The sequence below is a fragment of the Montipora foliosa genome, chromosome 13, assembly GCF_036669935.1.
Source record: "Montipora foliosa isolate CH-2021 chromosome 13, ASM3666993v2, whole genome shotgun sequence".
Lineage (NCBI taxonomy): Eukaryota > Metazoa > Cnidaria > Anthozoa > Scleractinia > Acroporidae > Montipora > Montipora foliosa.
In genome coordinates, this window is record NC_090881.1 from 18,119,370 (window position 1) to 18,146,648 (window position 27,279).

At 39.2% G+C, this 27,279-nt stretch overlaps 1 protein-coding gene across 7 annotated transcripts in view; it reads right to left on the reverse strand.

Annotated features, from left to right (window-relative positions):
• Nucleotides 1–27,279, reverse strand: part of LOC137982128 (GRIP and coiled-coil domain-containing protein 2-like) — a 97,812-nt gene that overhangs the window by 10,660 nt on the left and 59,873 nt on the right. For all 7 annotated transcript variants that reach the window (XM_068829188.1, XM_068829191.1, XM_068829193.1 and 4 more), the window contains 21 exons: nt 26,283–26,387; nt 24,789–24,872; nt 21,487–21,570; nt 21,021–21,212; nt 17,721–19,449; nt 14,981–15,081; nt 14,350–14,472; nt 13,300–13,355; nt 12,703–12,808; nt 12,099–12,182; nt 11,210–11,317; nt 10,557–10,670; nt 9,958–10,120; nt 8,669–8,769; nt 6,399–6,476; nt 5,200–5,247; nt 4,510–4,641; nt 3,514–3,590; nt 3,225–3,278; nt 1,448–1,570; nt 1,182–1,284 (listed from right to left, as the gene is read on the reverse strand). In XM_068829188.1, coding sequence (XP_068685289.1) covers nt 1,182–1,284; nt 1,448–1,570; nt 3,225–3,278; nt 3,514–3,590; nt 4,510–4,641; nt 5,200–5,247; nt 6,399–6,476; nt 8,669–8,769; nt 9,958–10,120; nt 10,557–10,670; nt 11,210–11,317; nt 12,099–12,182; nt 12,703–12,808; nt 13,300–13,355; nt 14,350–14,472; nt 14,981–15,081; nt 17,721–19,449; nt 21,021–21,212; nt 21,487–21,570; nt 24,789–24,872; nt 26,283–26,387 — 3,765 coding nt within the window. The remainder of the gene's footprint in view (nt 1–1,181; nt 1,285–1,447; nt 1,571–3,224; nt 3,279–3,513; nt 3,591–4,509; nt 4,642–5,199; nt 5,248–6,398; nt 6,477–8,668; nt 8,770–9,957; nt 10,121–10,556; nt 10,671–11,209; nt 11,318–12,098; nt 12,183–12,702; nt 12,809–13,299; nt 13,356–14,349; nt 14,473–14,980; nt 15,082–17,720; nt 19,450–21,020; nt 21,213–21,486; nt 21,571–24,788; nt 24,873–26,282; nt 26,388–27,279) is intronic.

Genomic DNA, 27,279 nt, shown 5'->3' on the forward strand with positions numbered 1-27,279 from the left:
AAAATCAAATTAACAGAAAGCAGATTGCAGTGACCAGCAGTTTCATTGACAAGATGGATTGGGGGTGTATTTGCATTCGCGCAGGCTCGGGAGACCTGCTTTCTAAACTGGTCGGAAATCTTCGGATGCTGCGCTTCTACGCCAGTTGCGTGACCGGCTCACTAAATCTCCGTTATAAGCTCGTATACCATATGGTTGCACCAAATACTTCCAGGCTGAAAGACGTGTGGCAGGACACAGAATTTCTAAGTTATGAACTCATTAAAATCCACTTCTTCCGTTCGCGCTCGTTGGATACGAGATTAATCACAGTCAACTCATACTTAAGGGCGCTCATGGAATTTCCTGGAATGATTGTTAAATAACGAGATGACGATGCAGAATGTTAAAACCTTGATCCGAAGTCAAACAGTTGTCGATTAAAATGTTAAAAGTAATAAAAAAGGAAAAAAAAAAGAGTGCATCCAAACTTTTCTCCAATACTCACTCTTCCCAGAAGTTATGGACTCACAAAATGCTCGATATACCCTGCGAGCAGTTGGTTTCGCCTACGCTTCCCGTGAGAGAAACCACTGCGAGCAACCGTTACGTTTCCTTGAGCGAGCCGCCGCTAAGGGCGAACAGATCAAATTTGAACCGGTAAAACGAGTTTAAAAACTTATTGTGGTGCTTGCGCATGCGTTCATCTACGTAACTACTGCGTTTGGACGAGCCTACTGTGTAGTGATTTCCATACTTTTCCCGCGAAATAAGATGAAGTGATGTCAAATGCATCACGTGGGGTGTGACTTACTTCGCACATGACGCTGAGACACAAATTGCGGTTTTACCTTGAGCTGTATAATTTGAGTGCAAGTTTTTTTTTTATTTGCTGGCCATGGCGCGCCATTCCATAAATAGCAATTAATGATAAGACAAATATACTTGTACATGTAGCTGCTGAGAATGATTGCTGTTCGAACGGTTGCTCGCAGCGGTTTCTCTCTCGTGAAGCGTAGGAGAAACCAACTGCTCGCAGGGTATGCTCGATACTACTGACAATAACCTATTGTTAACAAAACTTACTTTGCATGCTTAGCGGGGTCATTTGATTTAATGCGATTTTACATTGTTTACAGTTCCCGCAACTCGTAGAGCAAAAATACTCGCCAGTGAGATTCCGGTACCTCGGATAACCATACCTTGAATGTCGCAGCTACGGACTCGTTCTGTACAGTCATGTGCCTGATAGCCTCAAGGTGCTCTTCATTCGCAGTGGTTCGCTCAGACCTCAGACGCTCAAACCTGGAACAAAAATCATCCCCAGTTTACCAATTGCACCAATGTTGTCTTTACTTCGGTGGAACAAGTGTCGTCCGGGAGAAGCACTATTGCTTGCTCGATCCTACTTTTGTGTCCGTTCCGAAAATCGTAGAACATGTATGTGAAAGCACCGATTTGTACCAACCTGTCCTTCCAGTGAGCTTCCTTGTTATCAATATCTTGTATCAATTTGCTGTGCCGAGCCGTCAGTGTCTCCTTCTCGCTTTCCAACTCTTCATAATCACCTTGCAACGTGTTGCATTTATCACTGGTGAAATAAAGCAAAGAACACATTAAACGAACGCTGAATGCCTTAATGGGGAGTGAACCTAGAAGTTGTTAACCTTTTAAGGACTGAGCGGCCCCCCATTAACGAGCAAAATCGTCTGGTGTTAGACAGAGTGTTATATTTAAGTGGCCACTGGGAATTAAAGAATCGACACTGCTGGAAACGCTTACTACCCTTACTAAACAATTTCTCGTGAAATGACCACTAAATTGAATCACCTTGTAAGACAGTTACTTCTTCCAGGCAAATAGAACGAACTGTTCAATACTCGACTCTCGAGCCAATTCGACATTAAGACAGGTTTTAGTCACATGATCTTGTTCGCACCACAATTTATTCAAGTTAATTTATGCCAAACCAATTTCCAAGTCCAACTTTTCGAGTCGAATTCAAGTATTCTTGGTTCGCACCAACGTGATGAGACAATAGAAAATGACCCCACAAGTCTTGAATGATAATGGAGTCAAATTTCCAAAGGACGTTTTAATGCCTTGTATGCTTATTCACGGTTATGTGAGCAAATACCGAAATCTTTGCACAGATTGAAACTGTCGGATAGTGACTAGTATCTAACGGACAAAGTTATCCGAACAATTGGAGGCTGGAAACTATTAAGTTACAAAGGGAATTCTACTACTAGAAATCTCACGGCCAAAAACAGTTTGGGTAAAGTATGACATAGAATTAAACAGTGAGGACGACAAAAAATGGGAACCTTTTGTAGATTATACGTGTACATTATGATTTAATTGTCTTTATTTTTTGCACGCTTCCTTTCCGCTGTTTTACTACTTAAAGAGGCATTGTCACGCTATTTTAGTCAAACTTCAAAACACCAAAAGACGTCTTTGCATCAAAGAAGACCAAAAATAATGCTGTAGTTTTGTTACCAATAACCACTGAAGTGCACTGAAGCTATTCTTCGTTGTTTGCGGCCAAGGATGGAGAGGATGGAAATGGATTAAAAAATTGAAAAAACTGGCCGGGTTTTTCTTCAAGTTTTGAGACGATGTCTTCAGAAAGTCGCCAAACATCAAAGCTCTTTGTGCCATAAATACATTTCATATCTTGTCAGTGGGTTACAAGGAATGTTGTACGTGTTAAAGTACCAATTTAGGTTTTTACCTAATCTTGACTTAAAAACATGAAATTTAGCATGACAGTGCCCCTTTAAGCTTAAGCCCTCTATATTTTCTGGATACTGAAGACTGTTTTTAGCACACTCTTATTCTAGAAGATTAGTCTTAAGTAAATAGTGTGTGTAATTTATGGGGTTATTGTTAATGTATTGAATTGTAAGAAAGAAAATTTGTTACTAACTGTTGAATGTTAACAGAAACCCATAAGGGTTGAAACGTGTAACGCGCGTTCACAGCTTCCGAATATTCGGTGCGAACTGATTGGTTGAATGTTTCAGTGCGAAGTACCATATTTAGAAACCCCTCGCTCTTGTTGTTCCAAATATGGTACTTAGAAGCTTGTTTCCCAGCACACAAGGAGCCGTTACACGTTTCAACCCTTATGGGTTTCTGATGTTAATTAATGAAAAAAAAAAAAAAAAGTTTGGAGCTTTCAAAAAATGCACACCAGAATAATCAAAAGTTCCCAAGACTAAATGCCAGCGCGTACTTACTTTGCTTCCTGAAGTTTCATTTTCAGTTGTTCAATCGCTTGCTCAAACCGCACTCTAAAAATAACGAGAAAATGAAAACGAGATTTAAAAGCGCTCACCAAAGGTAAAGCCACTTTATTTAACGTCCGACGGTGCTCCGTTAGCTCTGAAGATGCAATCTTGAGCTAAGACACGCTTGCGACAGACATTCCCGAGTCGTGTGCGTGTTAATGGACGAAAGTTATGACCTAATGATAGTTACATGCGAAGGTCGTGAAAAATGGTATCTCTTAAATCGTCCTACACAAACCTTTCCGAATTTTCCATCTCGGGCGGTTGGGGAGTGGGTTTGGACTTCTGCTGTTTAAGAACACTGTGAACACGAGTCTGGAGGGAAAAAAAAAAGAGAATCAAAGCCAGTGATGTTGAGAGGCTTAAAAAAAGAAAACGAAGTTTTCAAATTAACTAAAGCGTTTTTTGTCCAAAATAACGGACATTTTAAAGCGTTTCTTCAGTCACTAGAACAAAGCTAAAGATCGTCGTTCGTTTTTGCTCATGTTAACGTTTACACTCCGTCTCGTTAATATACAAGTTTGTTTCAAGAAGGCATCAAGCAAAACTTACAAATTGGCTTCAAAGGTTGAAATAACTTGTTAAGCACTTCCCTTTTTTACGTCTTTTAGTTTCTGTACGTATCGAAATATTAGCCATCAAAAACTTCAATGATTGCGTTTCAGCTTGAAGTGCATATGAGACCATACATTATTTTCAGTAATGAGCATTGTTAGAGTAGCAATCCTCGTGAATTACCTGCAACATCGGGCTCAAATCTTCAGATTAATTAATCATGAATAATTAATTATGAAATGCACTTTTGAAATTCAGTGACGATTTCTTGGCTGATCGATGAGATAACGCTAGACATAAGCTAATGCCGGCGGCAAAAATAGTAAACGAAGACTCCCCTACAAGTTCATTTCTTTCTAGTTTTGGGCACCTGATCACAATAGGAAAACAGTTTATATGCACCATTGCACTTGACAACAAAATATTCCATCAATTTAGTTCAAGATAAAACTGAAATCGGAAAATACATATCTGTAATTACAAATATCCGTGCGGCATTCATAAGAAAATGGTGTAGGCTTTTAGATTAGTAATCTCCTGTATTTATTGATTGTTAGAACTCTTCTTGTAATGTCTGAATAAAAAGTAAATTGTGGTTGATGATTGTAAAATAATCCATTCTAGAGAAAACTATCGTTCTCTTTTTCCAAGCCCTCCGAAAATGGTTCATTACATGTACCTTGTAGCTTTCGAACTCAGCACGCGTGGCATCATGGGCCAGTTTGGAACTTTCCCATTCCGCCTTCACTTTGGTAAGTTTCGTTTCCAGGCTGTCAACACTTCGTCTGTTACTCTCAGCTGAGGCGCGAAGCTGTGGTGCGGAGAAGAAAAACAAGTTGTTAATAAGAATGACAGATTTTCAGGCTTGGAGCTAATGAAGGTAACAGTATTTACAAAGATCCTCTTCGATTCTCCTCTACAACAATAATATTTGTTAAAACTGCCAGGCAGGCAGACGCTATGGAGACAACAGTATCTCTAAATAATCAGTGAGGTTCAGAGGAGTCCCCAGAAACGAACAAGTAGGAAGGTTCTGCGCGAGACGTTCTTGAGCTACGGCCGGAAGCCGGAAGTGAGCATTTCGCATACCAGGAGAGTAGTCTCTCCCAGACTATTAACCTAATCGTCTTTGATAGCGAAAAGATACTTCAATACAAACGAGGTAGTGTGAAGCCAAGTCAAAAAGGAACACAGCTCAATTCCGTTTGCCGTCCATGGCACAAAACGTCTTGTACTTAAAAGTCCAACTCAAGCGTGACAAGAAGGAAGTATGTAGTTCTTTATGCAGCGCCATATTGGTAGATTTTGTGGGGTTTCAAGGCGATGACAAATTAAAATTGGCAACTGATTTAAATGTGGCTTTACTTACTTGTTGTTGGTAGCTTTGGCTTTCAGCCATCAAAGCGGATATTTCCACCTGTGCAGGGACAAAAAGAATTTTTCATAAAACTCCGTAGATACAATTTCGCATACTAGTCAATGACACATTTACTTGACACAAAATCTTGCGCACTGCACAGCTCAGCAATAGACCTTTTTGCAGATACGGCGGCCATTTTGCTTTCTATTGTTCCGAAACTCATTATGGGATACTCAGGGGGCACATAAATATGTATTTGCCCCCTGGGCATCCCATAATAGCTATTCGAAACAATAGAAATCAAAATGACCGCCGTATCTGCAAAAAAGGTTTATGGAAAAACTTTATAACTGGACCATACAATTGTAATTTCCCCAACAACTACAACCGCGCATGCAAAACGTTGCTGAGTGACATTTTCTCTTTATAAAATTCCTCGTCTCCAATACAACAAAGGCGAACGGCAACTTTTTACGAAGTTTTCAGTAGGTTTCCTTTATTAGGGAGTCGGACAAATACGTGCAAAATCGGTTTGTTTTCTTGACGTTTTACCGAAGATTGTAACTTGTAGCTTTTATCAAGTGCTCTCTTGACCGGAGAAGCATAGTAGAACAATTTAGCGGCAATATCGCGAAAAAAAGTTTGAAGGAAACGATTACCATCAATAACGTATGTTTGCAATTTGACGTCAGCCTCGGTTTGAAAGCGAGATCAAGTGCAACTATTTACGCCAAAATGGTTATCAGTGATACTTTACATTTGAATCAGGTTAATTCGCAGTATTAAGATGGAGTCAGGTCCCTTTAAAGCAAGGGAGGGCCACTGATGTCAGAGAAACACTGGATCGCGCAACCTAATGTTTTCATACTGCCAAAAGTGAAGCCCGTGGCACCACCTAGTGAGGGCCACTTTCGCACTTAAGCTTGATACAGAAAGTGCAGTTATGGGTAGAGACGGAACCTCCTTCGTGATTATCTGGCAAGACGATGAAAGTGGTTTTTACAACATTGTCACACTGCTTTCCTCTAACTTTGTCTTTAACTGAGGTCTCAAGGTGGTCCCAACAAAATGGCCGTCGCGATTTTGTTCTGCTTCACTTCAAACAACAGATGTTTTGCAAGTATGCAACAGACAATTGCAATTCACGTTTCGTGTATTTCATTAATAACTTCTGTTTCCAAATGGCTTAAAAAGACGAACAAAATTACCTTGTTCTCCTCGGCCTGTTGCGTGATAGATTCCAGCTGTCCTTTCAATTCAGAGCCAGTAACCTGTTGTTCCATTAACTGTAAAAAATGGCGGAGACTTAATTCTAATTCTCACTGTTGTGTTCTCAAACATGCAACAAAGCAAGAAAACACACACTTAACTCGTTAACAGTAAGTGGGCACGTGAATATTGTCATTTGAGAACACTGGTGACATACGGGAATGCAACATTTCTCCTCCAATGTTCGAAACAATTTTTGCTATTTTTGAGACAATGAAGATTCGTTTGTTGGTGCTCCGATTCTAGGGCAAAAGTTTTCTTTTGATTGAACAACATGGCTTCTTATCAAGTGAATAATGCTAGAGCAAATAATTGAAACTAGAGCATGGAAAACCGCAAGGGGACACACTGAATGCTGTAAGTGCAGATTGTGTGGTCAACAAAAAGAGACTGTACAACATCTTTTGGCTGGATGCAAAACGATAGCAAGCAGTGAGTACGTAAAAAGACAACAGAGCGCTAATTGCGATGGCCGTTTCCTGGGCAAAGGAATACAATTTGTTAGATAAGAATGTGAAATGGTACCAGGAAAAATGGTCAAGGGGACATGTTTTGGAGAATTCTCAAGCAAAGCTGGTGTGGGACTTTGAGTTTAAGTTGAGAAAGACGACAACATCTAAAAGACCAGATTTGATACTTGAAGAAAAGGAAAAGAAGAATATCTGGATATGTGATATGGCGTGCCCACAAGAAAATAACATCGAAAAGAAGAGAATTGAAAAAAACAAAACAAATTACAGACAGCTTGCATTTGAATTTGTGCAAGAAGGTTGTTGCTGAGATGCAGAAGACAATTTTAATGGACAGTGAGACAATAATCCGAAAAGTGTTGTCAGGACTTGTCCAGAGTGACACTGAGTAAAATTCATGATAAAAACGAAGTTGTGAAAGGGGCCAACAAAATTCTTGGTGGTCCCTGAATTAGGCTATATTGTTTGAATTTGAAATATAGCTATAATCTTTACATAATAATAATAATAATAATAATAATAATAATAATAATAATAATAATAATAATAATAATAATAATAATAATGGTCTTTATTCAACAAAAAAGAGCAACAGACGTGCTCAATTAACAGTATAACTAATTAAACTACAATATAAAAAAGACACCTATTAATAAAAACCGATTTAAAACGGTATTTATTCTAGGTAAGATGTAATTATGAGCCCTTTTATGCAGTTGTCTAGTCCGTTTAGGTGGTAAAACTTCCCTTAGAGCAGTTTCTGTGGTAGTAATTCCATGCCACAATTTAAAATCTCTTTTCAATATATCAGTGATATAGTATTGCTTAAGGGCCCACTGACGTATTTTTTAGGGTGCGTTGCTAAATGTAATTGTTAACTAATTTGAGAGAATTTGGCATTATTTTGGTCAGTTTTCCACTTTTGTAAGCCAATGACCCTAAATATGACGTCATCGCCCATGGTGACGTGACCAAAAAAAGAAAACTCTAAATTTTTCTCCGTGCTACGCAATTTGGGTATTTAATCGATGGTTTGATAGTTTGTATTCGTTTTTGAATCCAGCCAAGCATGGTTTTCTTTTTATTTTGAAAAATGTTCTTTTTAAAGACATAAACGATACTGAAATACCCATAACTTTTTCAAAAAAGATGATTTTGAAAAACCAGTGCTTAGCTATATTCTGTATTTGGGGGTGAAACGTGCCATGTAAAAAAAATCAATTCAATTTAAAGACCGCCGGAAATTTAGCTTTCTCTCAAACCGGAAGTCAGTTCGTTTACACATGCGCAGTTGATCTGAGAACGAGTGCGAGGAAGGGCGAGGAAAAACCTTTGATGGAAACAACAGTTCGTGAGGTGACTTTTGCTTGTGAATGGATTTTCTTACCGGAAGTAACATTTCACTTCCTTAGCAACGCCGATAAATCCGTCTGTGGGCCCTTAATGCAATATCCTGACTTGAACGCCCCAGCGAAAAATCTATCAATCCTACTTAAATACTCACTCTAAAAGGTATTACCCCAAAATAAAAATAGATAAGATTACACTTTGAAAAGGTAAATCTAAACTACTGGTAGAATACTTGTAATACCTACACACCCTAAAAATATATAACCTACTGCTGGCTTTACTCAACAAGTATTCAAACTGTGTGTCCCAATTCATAGGATTTGCTTATCCTTGCGTTCAATGATATCACAATTCTTAGGCACAATGATAAACCGGTTATGGTATTTTACCTGCTTTTTAGCTTCGGCGAGTTCCTTCTTTGTTTTAACAAGCATGGATTTCATCTTCAGCGCTCTTTCTTCGGCTTGCTGTCTCTGATTGTCTACCATGTCTACGGTATAGACAAAACGAAATAGTAAGAACCACAGTCTGTAAACAGTCCTGAAAACGAACTTTCAAAAGTAAGAGATGAAACTGGTAAGCGTTCGTCCCGTAATCATGAACGAAACTATACCAGTTTGACTTTAGAAAATTTGGCTTCCTCGAACGAGCTTATCAACCTTGTTTGACACCGGTTGAAAAAGTTTATCAACACAACCAACCGAAAACGGTTGATCCCGAAAGAACACAGTTTTAATTTTTTACGGTGGTATTTCGACCTTTATCAACTCATTTGATAATTAACAATTATTCTACGAGGGCGCGCTGGATATGAAGTAATAGATAACGCGTCGAGTTGGTTATAATCATTTCATATCCAGCAAGCCCCAGCAGAACAATTGTTTTATTAAAAACTCCAGGATCAAATCCTCTTCCACTAAAGCATCGATTTCTGCCTCGGTCAATTCCGGTCCAAAATGGCTTTTGTCGGCCATTTCTTCCGGCTCAGAGCTGGAAAAATGTTTACAGCTCGCTTTATTGCTAACGCGTTCCTTGACCACATTAGGTACTGCAGGTATATGAACTGATAGCCTTCGTCCGGCGAACCAATGTAAAATACTGGAAATCTGATATCCGTAGTTCAGTTTTTAATAAAGCCAAATATTCGTGTTTTATTCTCCCTGCACCGACGCAGCACTACAGTTTCTCCAGAAGCTAATTAGCCCTTTCCCAGTCCGAGTATGTTATGATATTTAGCACCTGCACTGATTATGAAAACGAATACAAGACGGTAAGAGGAAACCGGGATGAGAGTCCTTGTATTGAAGCACTCCTACTGGTAAGAAATTTCACACATAAACTTCACCCTAGGCTGGCTGTAACAGAAGATCCAAACTACGAAAATTGCTTGAATATGAAAGGCCCACGAAGACGCGGCCGATCTATTTTTCTCCTTTTTGTACGAACTCAGTCTCTGGCAAGCTACGTTAGCGTGAACGAACTTTTGCCCATAACAAGCTCGTAGCTAGTCCAACCAGCAGTGATAAATATAAAAGAAAAATAGGCTGCTATTATGAAGGAGTTGTTTGCAGCTGAATGGAAAAAAACTTCATTTTTGCCCGGCTTGCTTTATTTTCACCCTTTATCTAAACTATTGTACCTCCTTCAAGCCAACCAATCATTGCAGCCCTTTCCTTACCTATCTGTGCCTTAAAATCGTCTGCCCTCTTCTCCGTCCTTGACACTTCCTCTTGTGAGTCCTGCAGCGCCTTTTCTCTTTCAGACAGTTTGGTTTGCAGTGCTTCGAGCGATTTCTGGTAATCCTCCATCTCCAAGCTCATCAAACTGCTTTGATTGGCTTCCTGATTTTATTAATAAGCACTAAGTGTCAATAGTTGATGCATAAAAAACTATAAGGAAAGCCGGCAATGTTATTACCAATTGCGTCCTAGTATCCCTCCAAAAAATAACTTTTGGAAAAACATCGGAAATTTTGAGAAATGGGCCACAGACGTGTGCTTCTTGGAAGAAGCTCCGACAATATATCGGATCCGAAACTACGAAGCACATGAATCAAAGTACTATCAACATGGTAAGTAGGTTTTCAACTCAGGTAAGACAAAACTAAGTTACTGCATGGGGTTATAAACAGAAACGACATCAGGTAAAGACAAAGAAGGACCGAAGTACATCGGAAGTAGCCTGGACACATTTTGAGGCTTTCGAAAAGGGCATACAAAGTATCTCCGGGGCTCGAATAACTTGACTGGGCAACAAATAAACTGGTTAAGTAAATACCTTTTCAGCAGCTTCCAGCTGCCTTCCGGTAGTTTCCAGTTGGTTCCTTGTCTCCTCGTGTCGCCTTCGTTCTTCTGTTAAGTCTTCCTCGATGGTTTCCAGTTTACTTGACAACTACAAACGAAAACAAATTTAAAAAGTGAAACTCCAGTAAAACTATATAGCAACAATTTTCAATCACAGGATAAACAAGTAAGTTCAGAATCAGTTTAACTTGAGCATATCTTATCAACAGAATCTGACAACGGCTAACTTTCTGGAAAAGGACATTGCAACAGAAACAAACGAATTTCGTCATTAGTGGCTGTGTATATAAGTGGCGAATGCTGTGGTAGGTACTTGGTGTCTCTTTTTCTATTGTTTCAAAATTTTTTAAACAAGGTATAAAACGTTCAGTAATTATACAATTACCCTAACCTAACCCTAACGCTAACCCTAATCCTAACCCTGAAGGTTTTACCGTGTTTAGATAATTTTGTGCAATAGATAACCACTAAATGACAAACTACACCAAGTACCTACCAATGCTGTTTGCCAGTTGCCAACAGCGTGGTAAATGATGAACTTTCAAGCTAACGAACCGACTGAATGACTGACTACACGACTTACTGCTCGAGAGTCCTATAACTGTTGTTGAAACAACTTGAACCAACCTCAGCATTCTCCTTGTCGGCCTTCTCAAGGTCTTCTGACGTTGCCGTAAAATCATTTTCAAGAGCTTTAATTTCCTGCTGGGCCTTCTCATTCCCTGTTCGTAGCAACTGTTGGAGGAAGCACGCATTGTTTACAAATAGTCTTCCCATTCAAGTTCACAGACACAGCCTTCCTTTACAAATCATTGCTCACGAAAAAAAATCCAGTGATGACTTTCGAACGATGACAGTAACACATTTGAATTGGTTTTACGCATCATGCTTCCGCCTATTTTAATTTTCCAAGAAGTTATCGAGACATAATGCAAAAACGGGAGATTTGCAAATACAGGAAAGACGAGGGTGACAAGACGGTGAAGAATAAGATAAACAAACTGTCTCTCAAGCGAAGGTTAAGAATAAATGGGCACTTTAAACCATAAGGAGCTTTACGTAAGAAATTAACAAGATTCATAAGCTACTCCTCCACGATCCGTTCCCCTCCCAAGGTGTTCACACCCCCAATCTGCGTCAAAATGAGTTAATACATTGTGGCTGTACAGCAATTTTAATTCGTAAAATAACAGGACTATTTTTACTACCATGCTATAAATTTTAACAAAAGACCCCACCCCCTTTCCCCATTCAACGTCGCCTGTTTGTAGCCAAAGATCAAAGGAATTACGACACAACATTGTTTGGAGGGTGACAGAGGGGCGAATTGGGTAACCTTGCCAGCACAAAACATAAAAATGACGGGGGTTGAAAAGGTCAAAACGTCAACATTTTTGTCGCCGATTACAGACAATACAACGAAAGAAAAACGACATATTTCTTCCGCCTCACTCCACGAGTTAACCGACTATGACAGATGTTGTGGTTGCGCTTGGTTCGTTAAACCTTACAGTACCTCAAGTTCCTTTAAGGTTTCTTGAATTTGCGCGTTCAGTTTTTCCTGTTCCGTTTTCGAATCAGTTCTTTCTCTCTCTACAACCTACAGTAAATACAACAAAAAGAAAGCATTTGACAACAACGCAAATCGACTTTCAACACAGCCCGATTCTTTGATTTGTACAACGCTCAACTCTTTCTTCAGTAACGATGACAGAGACGAAGAGGCAAAATATGATCCTCCAGTGCAGTCAAACCTGGGGAGAGTTTTAACTGTAGATCTTGGGCCTCTGTCAACGCCTTTGAAGGGAGGGACAGGGGAGGCCTGGGAAAAACCGTCCAGGAACCGTTTCTATGGACATCTTTAGCTTGTAAGTTTTGTTTTCCCATTTCAGACCACACGATGTTACTCTGGGGATCAGCTTCTTTCAAATGTCGTCTTATGCATGTGCACATGTAAGCATAACTTATGACAAAACAAAAGAAAAATTCCCTTGGAAACATCACGTGGTCTGAAATGGGAAAACAAAACGTACAAGCAGAGAGGTCCATTCTCCCGAGATGAGAACAACTATTTTGTATTCAGTATTTCCACGCAAACGTTTGTTAAGATAAATTCTTACCTTTAGCAGAGCTTCGTAATTTTTGTTCAAGCTTTCGTTTTCAGCTGACAATTTTTCTGCTTCTTGACGTGTATTCGCCAATTCCGTCGTAACAATGTCATTTGACCTAAAGCATAATAATAAAAATGTTCACTAATATAGAGAATCGATATATAACGTAATTATAAGTTACGATATTTTAAGAGTGTGTTCTAGACGATCTACTGACCAATTTTAACCGCAATCAGTTTTGATTTAAGCAAGGGAAGTTTTCCAAAACAACAAACACGAACTGTTGTCAGTTGCAAGGTAGAACTCCTGGAAAAGTCATGACCAGACTTCAAGTTTCTGCCTTGAAAATCGAAGACAGATTAACAAAGCCGACAAAAACGACAATCGTCAGAAGTCTTACTGCCAGTTAAAAGTTGAGTCGGAATCCAAATCACCCAAAAAAGTTTGTTTTTTGACCAGAAAACAAAAATACCCAAGTAGATAAAGACAGGTGACCATTGAGAATGCGTTCGGTAAACGACGGGCTATCTTTTCTATATGACCGAATCTTTCCTAAATGCTTACGCAGCTGAAATGAGTACAAAAGCCAATTGAAACACAGCTTACTTCGTCTTCTCCGTGTCCAGTTCTTCACGAAGCTTGGATAATTGGTTTTGAAGGTCCTGCGTCAAAACGAAATTAAATATCTATCATGAGAAGGAATACAATCAGGTACAACATCATCAACCGCCTGGATTTGTTTTAGTAGTCCGGAAATGACCTCTCTTGCGCTTTAGTGATACTGAGCCATTTCGTTGTTCCTTTAGTTTGGGACTATAGGCCACTTTGGAAAATACCATAATACTTTTTGTTTGTCCCCTCAAATTTTGCATAAGCATTGTTTCCAGTTTCTCTTGGGACTCACAATGGTCCCAAGAGAAAACAAAAACAATGCTTATGCAAAGTTTTGGGGTACAAGCAAAGAGTATTATGGTATTTTCCGAAGTGGCCTATTGCGATGTTTCTCGTGACGTCACCCAATGTTATTAACATGCCAACCAGAACCTAATTGGCTGTTGAAGCCATGGCTTATTTCGTTTCGTGGCTGGCAAATTTGAATGTCAAAAGAAATGTGACGTCAATATTTGTAAACAAGAAATGTCGGTATTGGGGTAAAACTAAAATGAAAAGAACCTGATTTTTTTCACTACGATATTTAAAGCTTGAAGTCGTTGGGTACATATGTCGTGGATTGCAAGTAGTGAAATGCACGCCACTTAAGCCTCGGCACAATTTGTCTTCCCAACCTAGAAATGTAGGCAATCAACATTTAAAGAAACCTCCACTCCGACGAAGAATAACTTCAAATAGTAGGAAGTAATGTTTGCAAACAAATGGTTTTTTTTTCAAAAAAGGGTGTTTGCAACAGGAAATTTTTTTTTTTACAATCTTTCATTTTCATATTTCCAGGGCGCCGACATTTTGAATGATTGCGACGTATTATTACTGCTGCCCTATTGTTCCGACACAAACAGCTTTTTCGTTATGATAATGACAACAAGGCAACCGTAACATGTACATGACCCCAAAGGCTTCTTACATCAACTTTAACTAATATCACAAAAAGTTTCCTTTTAAAGTAACCATTTGAGTGTCCATGTTATTCTTTATATTTACCTGATATTCATTTGTTTGTTGAAGCATTTCATCTCGCTGTTTTGCAAACTGTTCGTTCGCAGCTTGAGCGTTTTCTTTGAGTCCTTCAATTGCTGAAGTTAGTTCAACTTTTTCATCTTTCCACTACAGAAAACAAACAAAAAGCTTGGGGACAAGATCACAGAGAAATGGACTGTTCCATGCTTGCATGCTGTGGTCAAAACCTTAAATACGGTCATTTCACGACGATTGCGTGACAAGCCAAAAGAATATATCCGAAGAGGCTAAGGAAGCGATTGATACAGTCACTTTTGTTTGCAGACGCTGTTGTCAAAACCCCAAATTTGGTTGTCGTGTTGCTGTTTTGCAGACCACGGCAAATTAATGTTGTAACGTAAGCAAGTATGTAAGTTTTATTAACAATGTGTACAGGTGTAATAATAACGAGAACGACAATGATAATACTACTTGTACTAATACTACTACTACTAATAATAATATTAATAAAGATAAAGGAAAAATGAAGAACTTTATTTTATAAAATTCGCTTTTCAGTTGCGTTGGTGTTGTCTATGAGATTACTGCAGTGTTCATAAAACGAGATAAAAATCTGTTTACCAAGAAATCAACAATCTGTTCAGTGTTTCCCTACCTGCTTCTTCTGATTCTCCAGTTCCTTTTTTGCTTTGACCGCCATTTGTTTAAACTTGTTCATTTTGTCATCTTTCTCTTTGTTCTCTTTCTGAAGCGCATCTGTAGCATATATTAAAAAGAAAAAAGTGCACACAAATCGAGTTAGAATTGAATTGACGATTACAATGAATGAACATTAAAGAAAAGATACATCTTTACAACTCATCCGTCTTTCTGTTATTCAAATGTACCGACTTCTGGAACAAAAGGACCACCGTGAAGACAGCCAATGAGATTCTAGTTAAGGCACTATCAATCATAAGTGATGTCACTGGTATCTACGCCAGAAATGATTTTTTTTAAACCAACTTTGACGATTCTCTGTCCCATTAAGGACGGTGCCGTAAGGCCATGTTACACGAGGCAATTTTTCTTGCAACTCGCAACGCAACAAACGTTGCGTTGCAATTTGCGAGAAAAAATTCACGTGTAACACCCCATTTTGCAACTGCAATCGTTGCGTTGCGAGTTGCGAGAAAAGTAGAACGACCCTCTACTTTTCGCAACGTTGCGAGACAAGTTGCTTGCGGGGCAATCCCTCTGCAACTCGCAACGCAATTTTGTCAGAATGGGCCAATCAGACAGCTGATCAGAGCTCATCTTTCAGCGACTTAGTGCGTCCGCCAGCGTCCGCCATCTTGTTTGTTATTGTACGCGTTGCAAGTTGCGAAAGAAGTTGCCAACGTGTAACATACCCTCTACAACTTGAAAGGTTTTTTTATTCGTCATCGTTGCGTTGCGAGTTGCAAGAAAAATTGCCTCGTGTAACATGGCCTTTAATTTATAGGTATTTTTATGCGGTGTATGAACATTCGGGAAAAGTAGATCTTAACAAGTGTTATTGACATCCAAAACGAAAATTGTGGGTAACCACGCATATTTTAAAGATAATTGATCAACAATATTTGTAAAAAGCCTTTTTTAAAAAAATACAAAATACAAAACAATGTTGGTGTTTTTTCCCTAATTATCTCTGCAAAATGAATGGTAACCGTCAATTTTCCTTTTGGATACCAACAGCACTTGCTAAGTTCAGCTTTCTCTGTATAGTTTCAAACCGCGCAAAAATATCCCTGTATTAGTGAGCAAAACCCATAGGAAACTTGAGTATCTCGAGATGCGCAGAACGTATGCGCAATAACAATGGTAGGCAGTCGAGACGCAAGTCAACTGTTAAATTTTCAGAACTCCTCAACGTTTTGCTCTTAATTCAAAGATTTCCTTTTATACTTGCAGCTGAATTCAAAAGCATGTAATCGCATTCTTGATTTTTTTGTACATATAACTGTAAACTCCTCGTGGAGTAGGAGGGAAATCTACAGTCACCTGATTGTTTGCAGAAGCCACCCATTGTATAATTCGACCCAAGCTTTTCGTGTGCAATTTATGGCCTGAGTGCAAAACCGGAGGCGAAAAAAACAAGCAAACAAAAGGTGTAACGTCAGTACAGTACACTCTTTACTTCCGGCGGGCCGTTTTGCGGAATGCGGCCCACTAAATTGACCAATGATAATTCACGCACTACTTAAAGAGAACCTCCACTTCAACAAACAAAAAAGCTTGAAATCACAGGAAAGAACAGGTACAGTCAAGTCAGTCGTCACTACTTTCAAAGAAAGTGTTTGTATCCGAAATAAATCAGTTTTAGACTCGCCTATTATTGTTTCCAAATTTCGCGGGCGCCGCCATCTTGAATAATTGTGACGTGTTACGGTTGCCAATTGTTATTAGACAAAAGCTCTTTGTGTTAGAACAATAAAGCAAACGTAGCACGTCACAAATAGGGAATTTAAGATCTACAACGGCGACGGTCGACGAAAACGTCACCTCAAAATATAACTTGGCTCTATCATAAGTCTTTCGCGATTATTTAGTCTCGTTCACGTCCTACAATGTGGGCGAAGTATCCTAAAAATCAATTGGTACGAGCGGTTTTAAAGTTAAAATAGAGAATGAAAGATTCTATGTTGCGTGCTTACGTTGTCGTCAATTTAGTGATTTCACGTCGTCGTTATGCAGAGGACCGCTGAGATACTTGCTTACATCCGTGCTGCACGTGCAGCACCATTATTTATGCACTTTTAACCAATGATATTATTGCTTTGTGGCGTTGTCGAAACCGTCGTCGTTTCTTAAATTCCCTAATATTCAAGATGGCTGCGCCCGCGAAATTTCACAGTGAAAATAAGCGATTTTAACATTCACTTTTCTTGATATAACCACTGTTTTAAAAACAAATTTCGAACAAATTTGTTTGCAAACACAATTTCCTTCGGTTTAAACTTATTCTGCAGTAAGAGTGGAGGTTCCCTGCTCCGTATCAAAGCACTGAAACTTTCTTATTCTAACTTGCCTCTCCCTTTCCCATGATGCTTCAACGCCAAGCAGCAGCATTAGCCATTTACCGTTTCACCAAAACGCGATGCCAAGTCTCAAACTACCACAATACAAGCACGAACAACTTTCAGCAGTGGTAACGCGAAAAAGCACTATTCCTACGGTTTCCACAGTTGGCCAGGAGCGTGAATTTAACAAATCGAAAGTGGTTCAGCGTTGTCTCTACTCTTACCGACAACGATATCCGTCATCACAGTAGTCAAAATTTTGTGAGTCCACAACAAATTAGCCAATCAGACTGCGAGATTACAAGCAATTGTGGTGAAATTTATTTTATTAGTTCAAAGGAAAGAAAAACTCACCTTTAGCCTTCGTGACTGTTTCTACTTCTCTTTGCAATTCCTCTACCTTGTTTGTAAACTGGTTGACCTCTCGAGCGCCAGATTCCATCTCAACACTCAAGTTTGACATAGTGGTTTGTACAGACTCCAGTTCAATCTGTTTTTCGTTTAGCTGAACTTCGACCTTCTTTAGTTCCATTCCTCTCGCCTCAAGAGATTCACTTAGGGACTGGATACTTGATTCCAGGGCGCTGATTTTACCATCAGTTTCCTCCTCGCGAGCTTTACATTTCAGGAGTTCATTACAGTTGCTTTCGATAATTCCATTTTTATCGGAGATTTCGCTGTTCAACCTATTCATTTCCAATTGCTGAGCATCTCTTGTCGATTCAAGATCCGCAAATAGATTCTCTTTTTCCTCGATTAATAACTTCAACTGTTGCAATTCTTCTTCCTTGACTAACAGATCCTTATCTATGGAAGAACGTTGTTGCTCAGAAGCTTTCACTTTTTTACTTAATTTCTTTAGCATCTCCTCTTTCGAAGCAAGAGAATCATTAAGAGTTTCCAACTGAGCAGAAAACTCTTTTCTTTCCACCTTTAATCTTGTATTTTCCTCTTCCCTTTCCAAGATGGATTCATTCAACTTTTCATTGAATTGATGTAGAGTACTTAGTTCTTTTTCTTTACAAACATTGCTTTCTTTAAAGTCAACCAGGTCTCTGTTTTTTAACTCCAAATCTTGTTGCAGCGAAACAATCTTTTCACATTGCTGTTTAATCGTCAATTGACCTTCTCCCTTTTCCTCGTTCAGTTTCTCAATCACTTCTTCCAACGATCTTAATTTTGAGTTCAAATCTTCTACAACTTCAATATATTTATGTAAATTTCCCTGTATTTCGTGGCTGTCTTTTTCTTTTTCTTGCAAACTAACCTCCAGCGATTCAATATGCGATTTCAAATTTTTTGTTTCTTCAGACAACGTGTTGTTCAGTTCTGTAGACGTTGCTAATTGCATCGTAGTTTCTTCGATTTTGACGTTTAACCCGCTAACCACCTCTTGGGAGTCATTCAACTCCTTGTCTTTTTTTTTCGATGTGTCCTTGTAGCTTTCAACTTCCATTTCCTTCGCCTGGGCGCTTTCCTTTAATGTCTCAACACTGAGCTTCAGAGCTTTGATTTCTTCGTCTTGTGAGCTTAACAATTCAGAAGACTTCCTTTCTCCTTCAAGCTGTTCGCTTAATGTTTTTACTTTCTCTTGAGATTTTTGCAAATTTTGCTTTAACTGCTTCAACGCCTTAACTGCTTTCTTTAATTCCTCTTCCTTGTTTTTAAGTTTCTCCGTTAAGCCACTACAACTCTCTTTCACCATTTCAAGTTCATTCTGCTGTTGTTCCAGACTACAGGACAATTCTGTGATTCGATTATCTTTCTCTTCTGAACTTTTGTTCAAATTTTCAATTGTCAAAGCCATCGCTTCTTTCTCGTGGTTAAGAGTTTCCAAATTTTGATTCATCATCTCGACAGATCGACTTAAATCCTCCCTTTCCCTGTTAGAATCGTTTCTCAACTCCAAAAGTTCCTTTTCTCTAACTGCATGCAATTCTTTCAATGCAGTCAATTCGGATTTTACGTTTTCCAATTCTTGTTTCTTGTTGTGAAGTTCGTTTAAAGATTCCAGCAATTCGCTTCCTTTTTCGTCAAAAGACACGTTCAGTGTTTCCACAGTTTCTTTCAGGCAATGGTTATCCTTCAAGATAAAAATAAAAAAAACAATAATCAGCAAATCGGTACTTTTTTAGCGGGGGTTAGGAGCGCTAATGTGAAACAGGGGAAGGTCGTAGGCCACACGTATTCGGACATTCTTGAACCCGAAACTTTTTCTTTCCGGATACGCCTTCCGTCCACACGTATCCGGCGAATTTGCTGGCGAATCCGGAACTTTTTGAATACGCTCTCCAGAGTGGATATTTTTGAATTCGATATGAATCCGGCACCGTGTGGACACCAAATCCGGATATTTGTTTATCCGGATTTTGCCAATCAAGGCTGAATTACAGCATTGAAACCAAACAAAAATGCTGCTCGGCTTTTCTCCCGCCATAGCTTGTTCCAGGCTCCCAGATAGTAGGGAAAGAGAAAAAAGTGCGTGCGAAAAATGAGTGGGGACTTGGGTCGAGGCACGCAGTTGTTTTTGTTTTCCGCAGTTGTTTTCGTTTCCCCTCTACAGCGGCCATTTTGATTTCTATTGTTTCAAAAGACATTATGGGATGCTCAGGGGGCAAATACATATTAATTTGCCCCCTGGGCATCCCATAATTGCTATTTGAAACAATAGAAATCAAAATGGCCGCCGTATCTGCAAAAAGGTCTATGGAAACAGGCCCTGAAAACTCCAGACGCTGGCTTCCAAAAGAAGATCGACCAAATCTTCAATACTCCCACTTAAAGAAGTTTAAAGATTAAACTCGTGGACAAAAATTCAACATAAGAACTCTTCACAAATACAATGAAACCCTTCCAATACGATCACCGTCAGGTTTTGTTCTGATGGGATCAATCATTTTAACCACAACCAGTCTTCGTTGAAGCGATTGTAGCTTCCGAGCACAACAAGTTCCCGACCGTTTTCGGTTGAAGCGCAGTTGCTTCAGGAAATAGGCCTTATTCACGATAGCCGCCATGATGGTTTTCAAATTGTCATGCAAATTAGCCATGTATTAAGCTGAGGGCCAAACATTGGAAAAAAGGCAAATTGCAGATAATCGACTCGTCGAAATATTGAAATAACATTGCTAAAAGCACATTTTAGAATTTAGAATTAAGTACCTTTTATACTAATTATATATATTTTGATTGCGTTTGACATTTTGACTTCCTACTTCGTAATCTGCTCATTTTTCACTAAAAAAACAACGAAGTAACTTGAGTAATCATTCTATTTTACTACTTAGGTGATAAACATTCAATGAACGTGAAACAAATCATCTGTGTGGCTAAGGTGTTCGTTATAACCTCTCGAACTTGTGACGTTTGCCCCCTCAGAAGTATGTAGCTAATTTGTATGATAATAGCAAATCCAACATGCTGGCCATTGTGAATAAAGTCTATTGTTATTACCAGACTTCTCCGGGCAGCTAGAGTCATGCAGGACCAGTAAAAAAAGCCCGCGGAAACGCAAAGGATCTCTCCCTATTTCAATCATTTCAACGGGGCTGGCTGAAAAAAATATATCGGTTAAACAAAATCACCTCTTCAATGTGATTCCAGTCCGCTTTTCCTTTATTGCATGCTTATTTTGTGTTGCGTGACGTAACATACCTGTTGCAGCCCACTGTTGATTTCTTGTAGGTCAGAAAGCTGTTGATAATGTTGTGATTCGGCTGACAGTTGACTCGACTGCACCTCAGCCAGACGTCCCGATAAATCCTTATGTTCCTTCGACAATGCGTCAAACTGCACATGCAAATCGTCTAACTCCTCGTGAAGCTGTTCAACATAATCGTTCAGTTCCTACCAAGAAACAAGGACCTTGTCATTAACGTTCTACAAAATCAGGAAAACAAGAAATACTAAATTCCCTTAAGTTAATCCTCAGTCGACCGCATACATGTAAACGTTACTTCAATTGAAAGTAGGTTGGTAGCAGTCTTACACTTACCCCCTCCCCCCCCCCCCTACCCCCCATGCGACAGTAACTAATCGATGGTTGAGGTCGCTTGCGCGACTGAACCGGAAAATTTGAAAAGACACTTGATTTCGTAAGAAAAGGATTTACCCGGTTTACCTTTTTCTCCCTCACTTCATCGTTATACTTTGCTTGAAGATCGTCTTGGGTTCTAAACAGCTCTTCAATCTCCGCTTCTTGGTGCTAAACAGAACAAATGTGCGCAAAATTAGACGTGGAGGCAATCGAACAAGAATGTCCAACCCGCAATTTGCAGAATTGTTGCGGCTTTATGAGACAGGAAAGCAAATTCGAAATGTAGTTACTTTCAATGAAAATAAGCGTTTCCACTTCATCATTAAGAAAATCGCAAAACAAACCTGCGAGCCTATACGACGTCATTCCTCGGGGCACTTAAATAAACCGTAGTATGGAAATGCTTGTTAGCGGCTCTTCGTTTGTGATACATCAACTGCATGTTTGCGGCGTTTCGTGTGTATCACAACAATTTTTCGTTGATTTGCTGTGGACTCGGTTATGCTCAATTTACATGAGAGCCAATGACTCTTGACTGCGGATTTATGCAGTTCGTTAAAACCAGATTTTCTCATTCCGCCGGAAAGTATTAGCTAGGACATTTTTCACTGGTAAAACTCGCCGACAGTATTCCGTCTAGACAACTATTTCTAACCACAAAACTAAACAACAAGTGGACAGAAAAAACCGAAAAACCTACAAGACATAATACTGGCACATACTTTGAAGAAAACATTACCTACTTCGTTCTTTGATGCTTTTTGGATTTCTAAACAAATGTAAATGAAAGTGAAGTCTTTCACAAGCGACTGAACGACCCTTCATGCATTACGTATCTCAAATCGTAATTGCAAGAAAATCAATAAAATCCAGAAAAATCTACATTAACTCACCGAACTTTTAACGACCGCATAAACACTTGTATATAATGAATGTGCTTGCAAAAAGCAAAGTTGCGAGATTAGACTGGTCCAGACTGAACGCTTAAACTAAACCATAAAACGGATATGCAAATTTGTAAGATAAATACTTCATTCAGTTCGACTCCTTACGTGTCACAGAAATCGCCACAGGTACACAATGACAGGTGTGAATTGATATGTACATCATAACTTATTTTGTTGGAGCCGGAGCTTGGGTATTTGCCCTTGGTTCCTTGTTCACCACTAGTATAAACCTCATTCTTGAAAGGCGAATATTGTATCAACCATGGGATTAAAATGAGTTTTTTAAGGACTTAACTATTTTCGGTCTCTTTGAAAGCGGAAAAGGATGCTACATCCAAAGGAGGCCATGTCACGCGATTTGTTTTTTTGTTTTTCGATGAAAACGACAAATAAATTATCCCTCAGTAGTTTTAATGGTCAAAAAAATGCTGTGAAAAAAAATTTCTGAAAAAAACAAAAATGTTGTGAAGAAATGTTCTCCAGGAGCTACTTCTAGTAGATTTTTTGCTATTTTTAACTTGAAAAAATGGCTCAGTTCCTTTGAGTTTTAATCCATTGTCAGAAAAATGTTGTATCAGTTCAAGTAAACAAATGGACCGTATTCGAAAACGGCGACCAATAAATGATTCTTTTGTTTATATGTTAATCAGACCAATTATTGTAGCCTCGGTCTAAAGTACCATTTCTTTTGTATTTTGTCCGTGTTATTAACCGAGGCGAGTGGGTCTAATTAGCACAAAGATAAAAGAATATATTTTTGGCCGCCATTTATGCATTCGGTCTATAACTCCGTCGACGGCTTCAGCATAATAAATAATCAAAACAGATCTTTCCAGCAGTTAAAAGAGTCATGACTGACCAGTTGAAGAAGCCCTCGGAAACGCAGCGGTCTTTACCTCTCGTTTTCAACCTTCTCAACGGAGTTCGGAGTTGGTTGAAGAAGTCGATAAACCAAACCAACCGAACACGGTTTTCAATCAAACAATTACGACCTATATGTCAACTTTGTTTGTTCAATTAGAAAAGTCTTGAGTCAACAGACTACTTAAATTGTTTAGGATCTCTGAATTTAGATACATGGATTTAAAATAGCTCGCCCACGGTTTCATCATATAAAATAGTCCGAGACACACAGACAACTTTCTGGTTTGGCAATACACCTTAATCATAGGGAAAGAAATACATACTAAGTTTCCTACGATCTGATACTATTCCATTATATCGTGACATAGCCCCTGCACATAACATTGAGGGTGCGTTCGATTGACCGTATTCCGGAATAGGAATACATGGAATATAAGTTAGAAATCCTTCGTTCTTACGGAGATTCACATTAAAATTGTCAAACACCTCCTGAAATGATATTTTAAACATATTTTTATTATTCTTGCTGCATCAAAACGCGCCAAAGATACCGTTTTAATCATCACTCCACGTATTCTTATTCCGGAATAGGGTCAATCGAACGCGCCCTGAATTTATTTTGCACTTTCAGTGGCGGGCACCTCTCCACTTTATATGAAGTCTAAAGTACAAAGAAAAGGTTGGAAACCTAAGGTACCCCGAGACCTTTTGTCACTCAGCCTTTGTGGTTACATGGAAAGCTGAAAAAGATCTGATGGAAGTGAAAAATATTTCTTTATTCGGCAAATTGATTATCGACTGTGGTCATAATTGGTACAACAGGTTGCAAAATTAATAGACCTAATCGACGAAATCAATGTTGTACCCAATTCAAACCCTTTGGGAACAAAACGTATTGTTCCAGGTATTTCCATATCATTTAAATATGAATGCTACGTTATCATGCAAATACAACACACAACGAATCTTAATCCCGAAAGATTTGAATGGGGTACAACACATTGAGTTAGCCGATTTGGTCTATGGAGACACTTCACCTTCTTGGGCCGTTATTAATTTACCTGATATCTTACACACTGCACCCTCCCTTCCCCCTTATCAATGTTGCTAGCGATACAAAATAATGCTGAAAACTTAACTTAAACAGTCAACATCAAAAGGGGGAGAGGGAGAGGAAGGGGGGGGGGGGGGAAGTGGGGCCAGTTGGAATTCTAGATCGGGCGGGTAGTGAAAGCCATAAGAGGTTTCTTAGCGGGAGTGTCTCACCAATTTTGCAACCTGTCGTAGCTTCTTCAAACCATAGTACCAGCCCCTTAGTTCTCTTAGGGCACGTCCGATTGGCCCTATTCCAGAATAAAAATATGTGGAGTGATGATTAAAACGGTATGTTTGGCGCTTTTCGAAGCGGCAAGGTTCATAGAAATTATAGCATTTTAGCAGATGTTTGACAATTTTAATGTGAATCTCCGTAAAAACGAAGGATTTCTAACTTATATTCCATGTATTCCTATTCCGGAATACGGTCAATCGAACGCACCCTTAGTTCAAAATTTGTACAAAGATACTTATACTCACAGCTTTCTCGTCGTTCGCCTTTTTTAAATCCTTTGATAACTGTTGGACCTTGTTTTCCATTTCTTGAATCACTCGACAAGATTCCTACATTTTCAAAGCCAAACCGCAAACGTTATGAAATAAAACAATGTGAATACCTTATTTGCAATAGAAGTGCAGTCAGTTAACAGACTAGTTCACAGGCATTGCCGGCGGAGCATGGAGACATTTCCTGACGAGTATTGAAATCGGCGTGTAAAGGCTACCTGGCAGTGGTTTTAGGATTCACGATGATCAAATCCTCACACCTTTTTAAACTTCCGACCTCAATCGTACAGTCGCGAGAAACGGGTTTGCATTTGAAGCAAGCGACAAAGGTCGGCCCGAAATTTGCTGGTTGTCATTTTCCGATGAGACCTATTTAATTTTAGGCCATATCTGGCATATTCGCTACAGCAATCGAGAAAATACCAACAAGAGCCGAATATTGTAGTTGATGAATATTTTTAAGGTGTTACGGAAAACAACAGCCGGCCCTTTGTCGTTAATCGTTGACGCTAAACGTTGTTAAAATTATATTAATGGAAATGTTTCTAATTTTCTGCTTAGTATGAATTCTTACCTGAATCGACAATTTTGGAGAATATTAAACAATTCAACCATAACCCACTAACTCGGGACCTATCACAGTATACTTAATCCATACAACACTACGATTAAATACACAGTTGAGTCAGGCAATGAATTTATTAGCAATTTGATGAAGGCTCGTGGGTATAAATTCTTCTTTTACACCATTTAGGTCGGGACGTTGCCAAGTAGCGAGGCGTCGGCTGGGCAAACAAATCTTGGACCATTGAACGTTTCGTTATAATTTGCATTAAAAGGACTAGCAAAATAGTTCAGGGCCCAGTTGTTCGAAAGCCAATTAACCTACTCCAGGATTAGCGAAAACTTTTCTTTCATGTTTTCAACTTTTTGTTGAAAGTTTCTTTGCTTATTTTTGTTTCTCCAGATTGACTTCTTCTAATGTAAAGTTTTCCCGAATATCAGCGTTGAACAGCATTTGGGAGTAGAGAAATAAACTCCTTGGTAAACTTTTAATCTGGGATTAGCGTTAATCGCCAATGAACAACAGGGCCCAGATGAATAACGACATTTAACGATCCTATAGATTACAAATCAATGGCTTACTATTGGCTCCGACTTGCTTTGAGGAAAACAATGGAACAGGAGGGAATTTCGCTTTGAAAAAAAACCGACGAAACCTCAGGAGTACGCCGCCAAACCCTTCATTACCAAATTTGATTAAATGAACTGTTTTCACCTGTGGGATTTAAGGGAAGTTGGGGGGGGGGGGGGGCGGATTTAAAAGGGAGTCGTTATCTTTCAAATTTTGATGTTATCTTTTTTGAGTGCTCACGCAAATCTCTTCTCGACTACAGCATTAGCTCTGTTCATCGAGCTCGCAAAGCAACGGAAAGCAAGGTGGTTATATAAAAAGCAAAGATAAACCTCAAGTTTGATGTTCAGCGTCCGTTGTTGTTCCTCTGCCAATTCGGAAGCCTCTTTCGACTTTTCACTGTCACCCTGGATCATACTCAATTGTTGCCGCAAATCCTACGAGAAAAAAAAGAAAATCAATTTACCATAGCACCCATGAATGACGCGAAATATAAACCGAAGATGAATCGGGCAAAGTCGGAAAAAATTCGAGTACTCCAAACCGGAGCCGAACCAACTCTGATTATTAGTTCGGGTACTCTTCACTCGAGCTACACGGGATATGCGAGAGTTTCTTTAGGTATTCTTTGATGGACAGTTTGAAAACCATAAAGAGTTTCGCCCACAGAGTTCGAAATGGTGAATGGTGAAATAGGTCCAACGAAAAACCAGCCTACCCTCCTCCTTGTTGTAAATACACGCAAGCAAGCGCCGACTTGCTCATATAGAATGGGTTCAAAAAATTTCATACAAACTACCCAATCAGTGGTTTCATCTTACTTCAAAGCAGTCTTCAAATAACTACCGAGAAACCAAACGCAAAGTAATTTCTTTGGCCAATCACAGCAGGCGAAGTGAAATAAGCCAATCAAAACGCAAAGAAAATGATTGCCACCGGCGCTGAGCGCGGGAAAACACAGAGAGGAAGCCAAAGTCGGTTTTGTTCGTCTCAGATTGAATGAAATGCACCGCGAGATTTCTGATACCATGCATCACTGGGCAAAGTAGAGCAAATTCACCAATTAATTCCTTTCTATATTCAACAAAACAACTATTGCATCATCCATAAATAGTTCAACACCCCTGCCCTAATATAACCAAGATTAAAAGCACCCAAAGATAAACCACATAAAGTAGGTCTGCAAAGACGAAGCAGATCTTCCTTGAGATTGCCCATCTGCTTACAACTAAAAATAACCCTTGACACTGCATTGAGAAACAAGGCAAACCTGTAGTTAAGAATTAATGCTGCAAGATGTACCGGTATTCAGCAAATCAACCTCCTCGG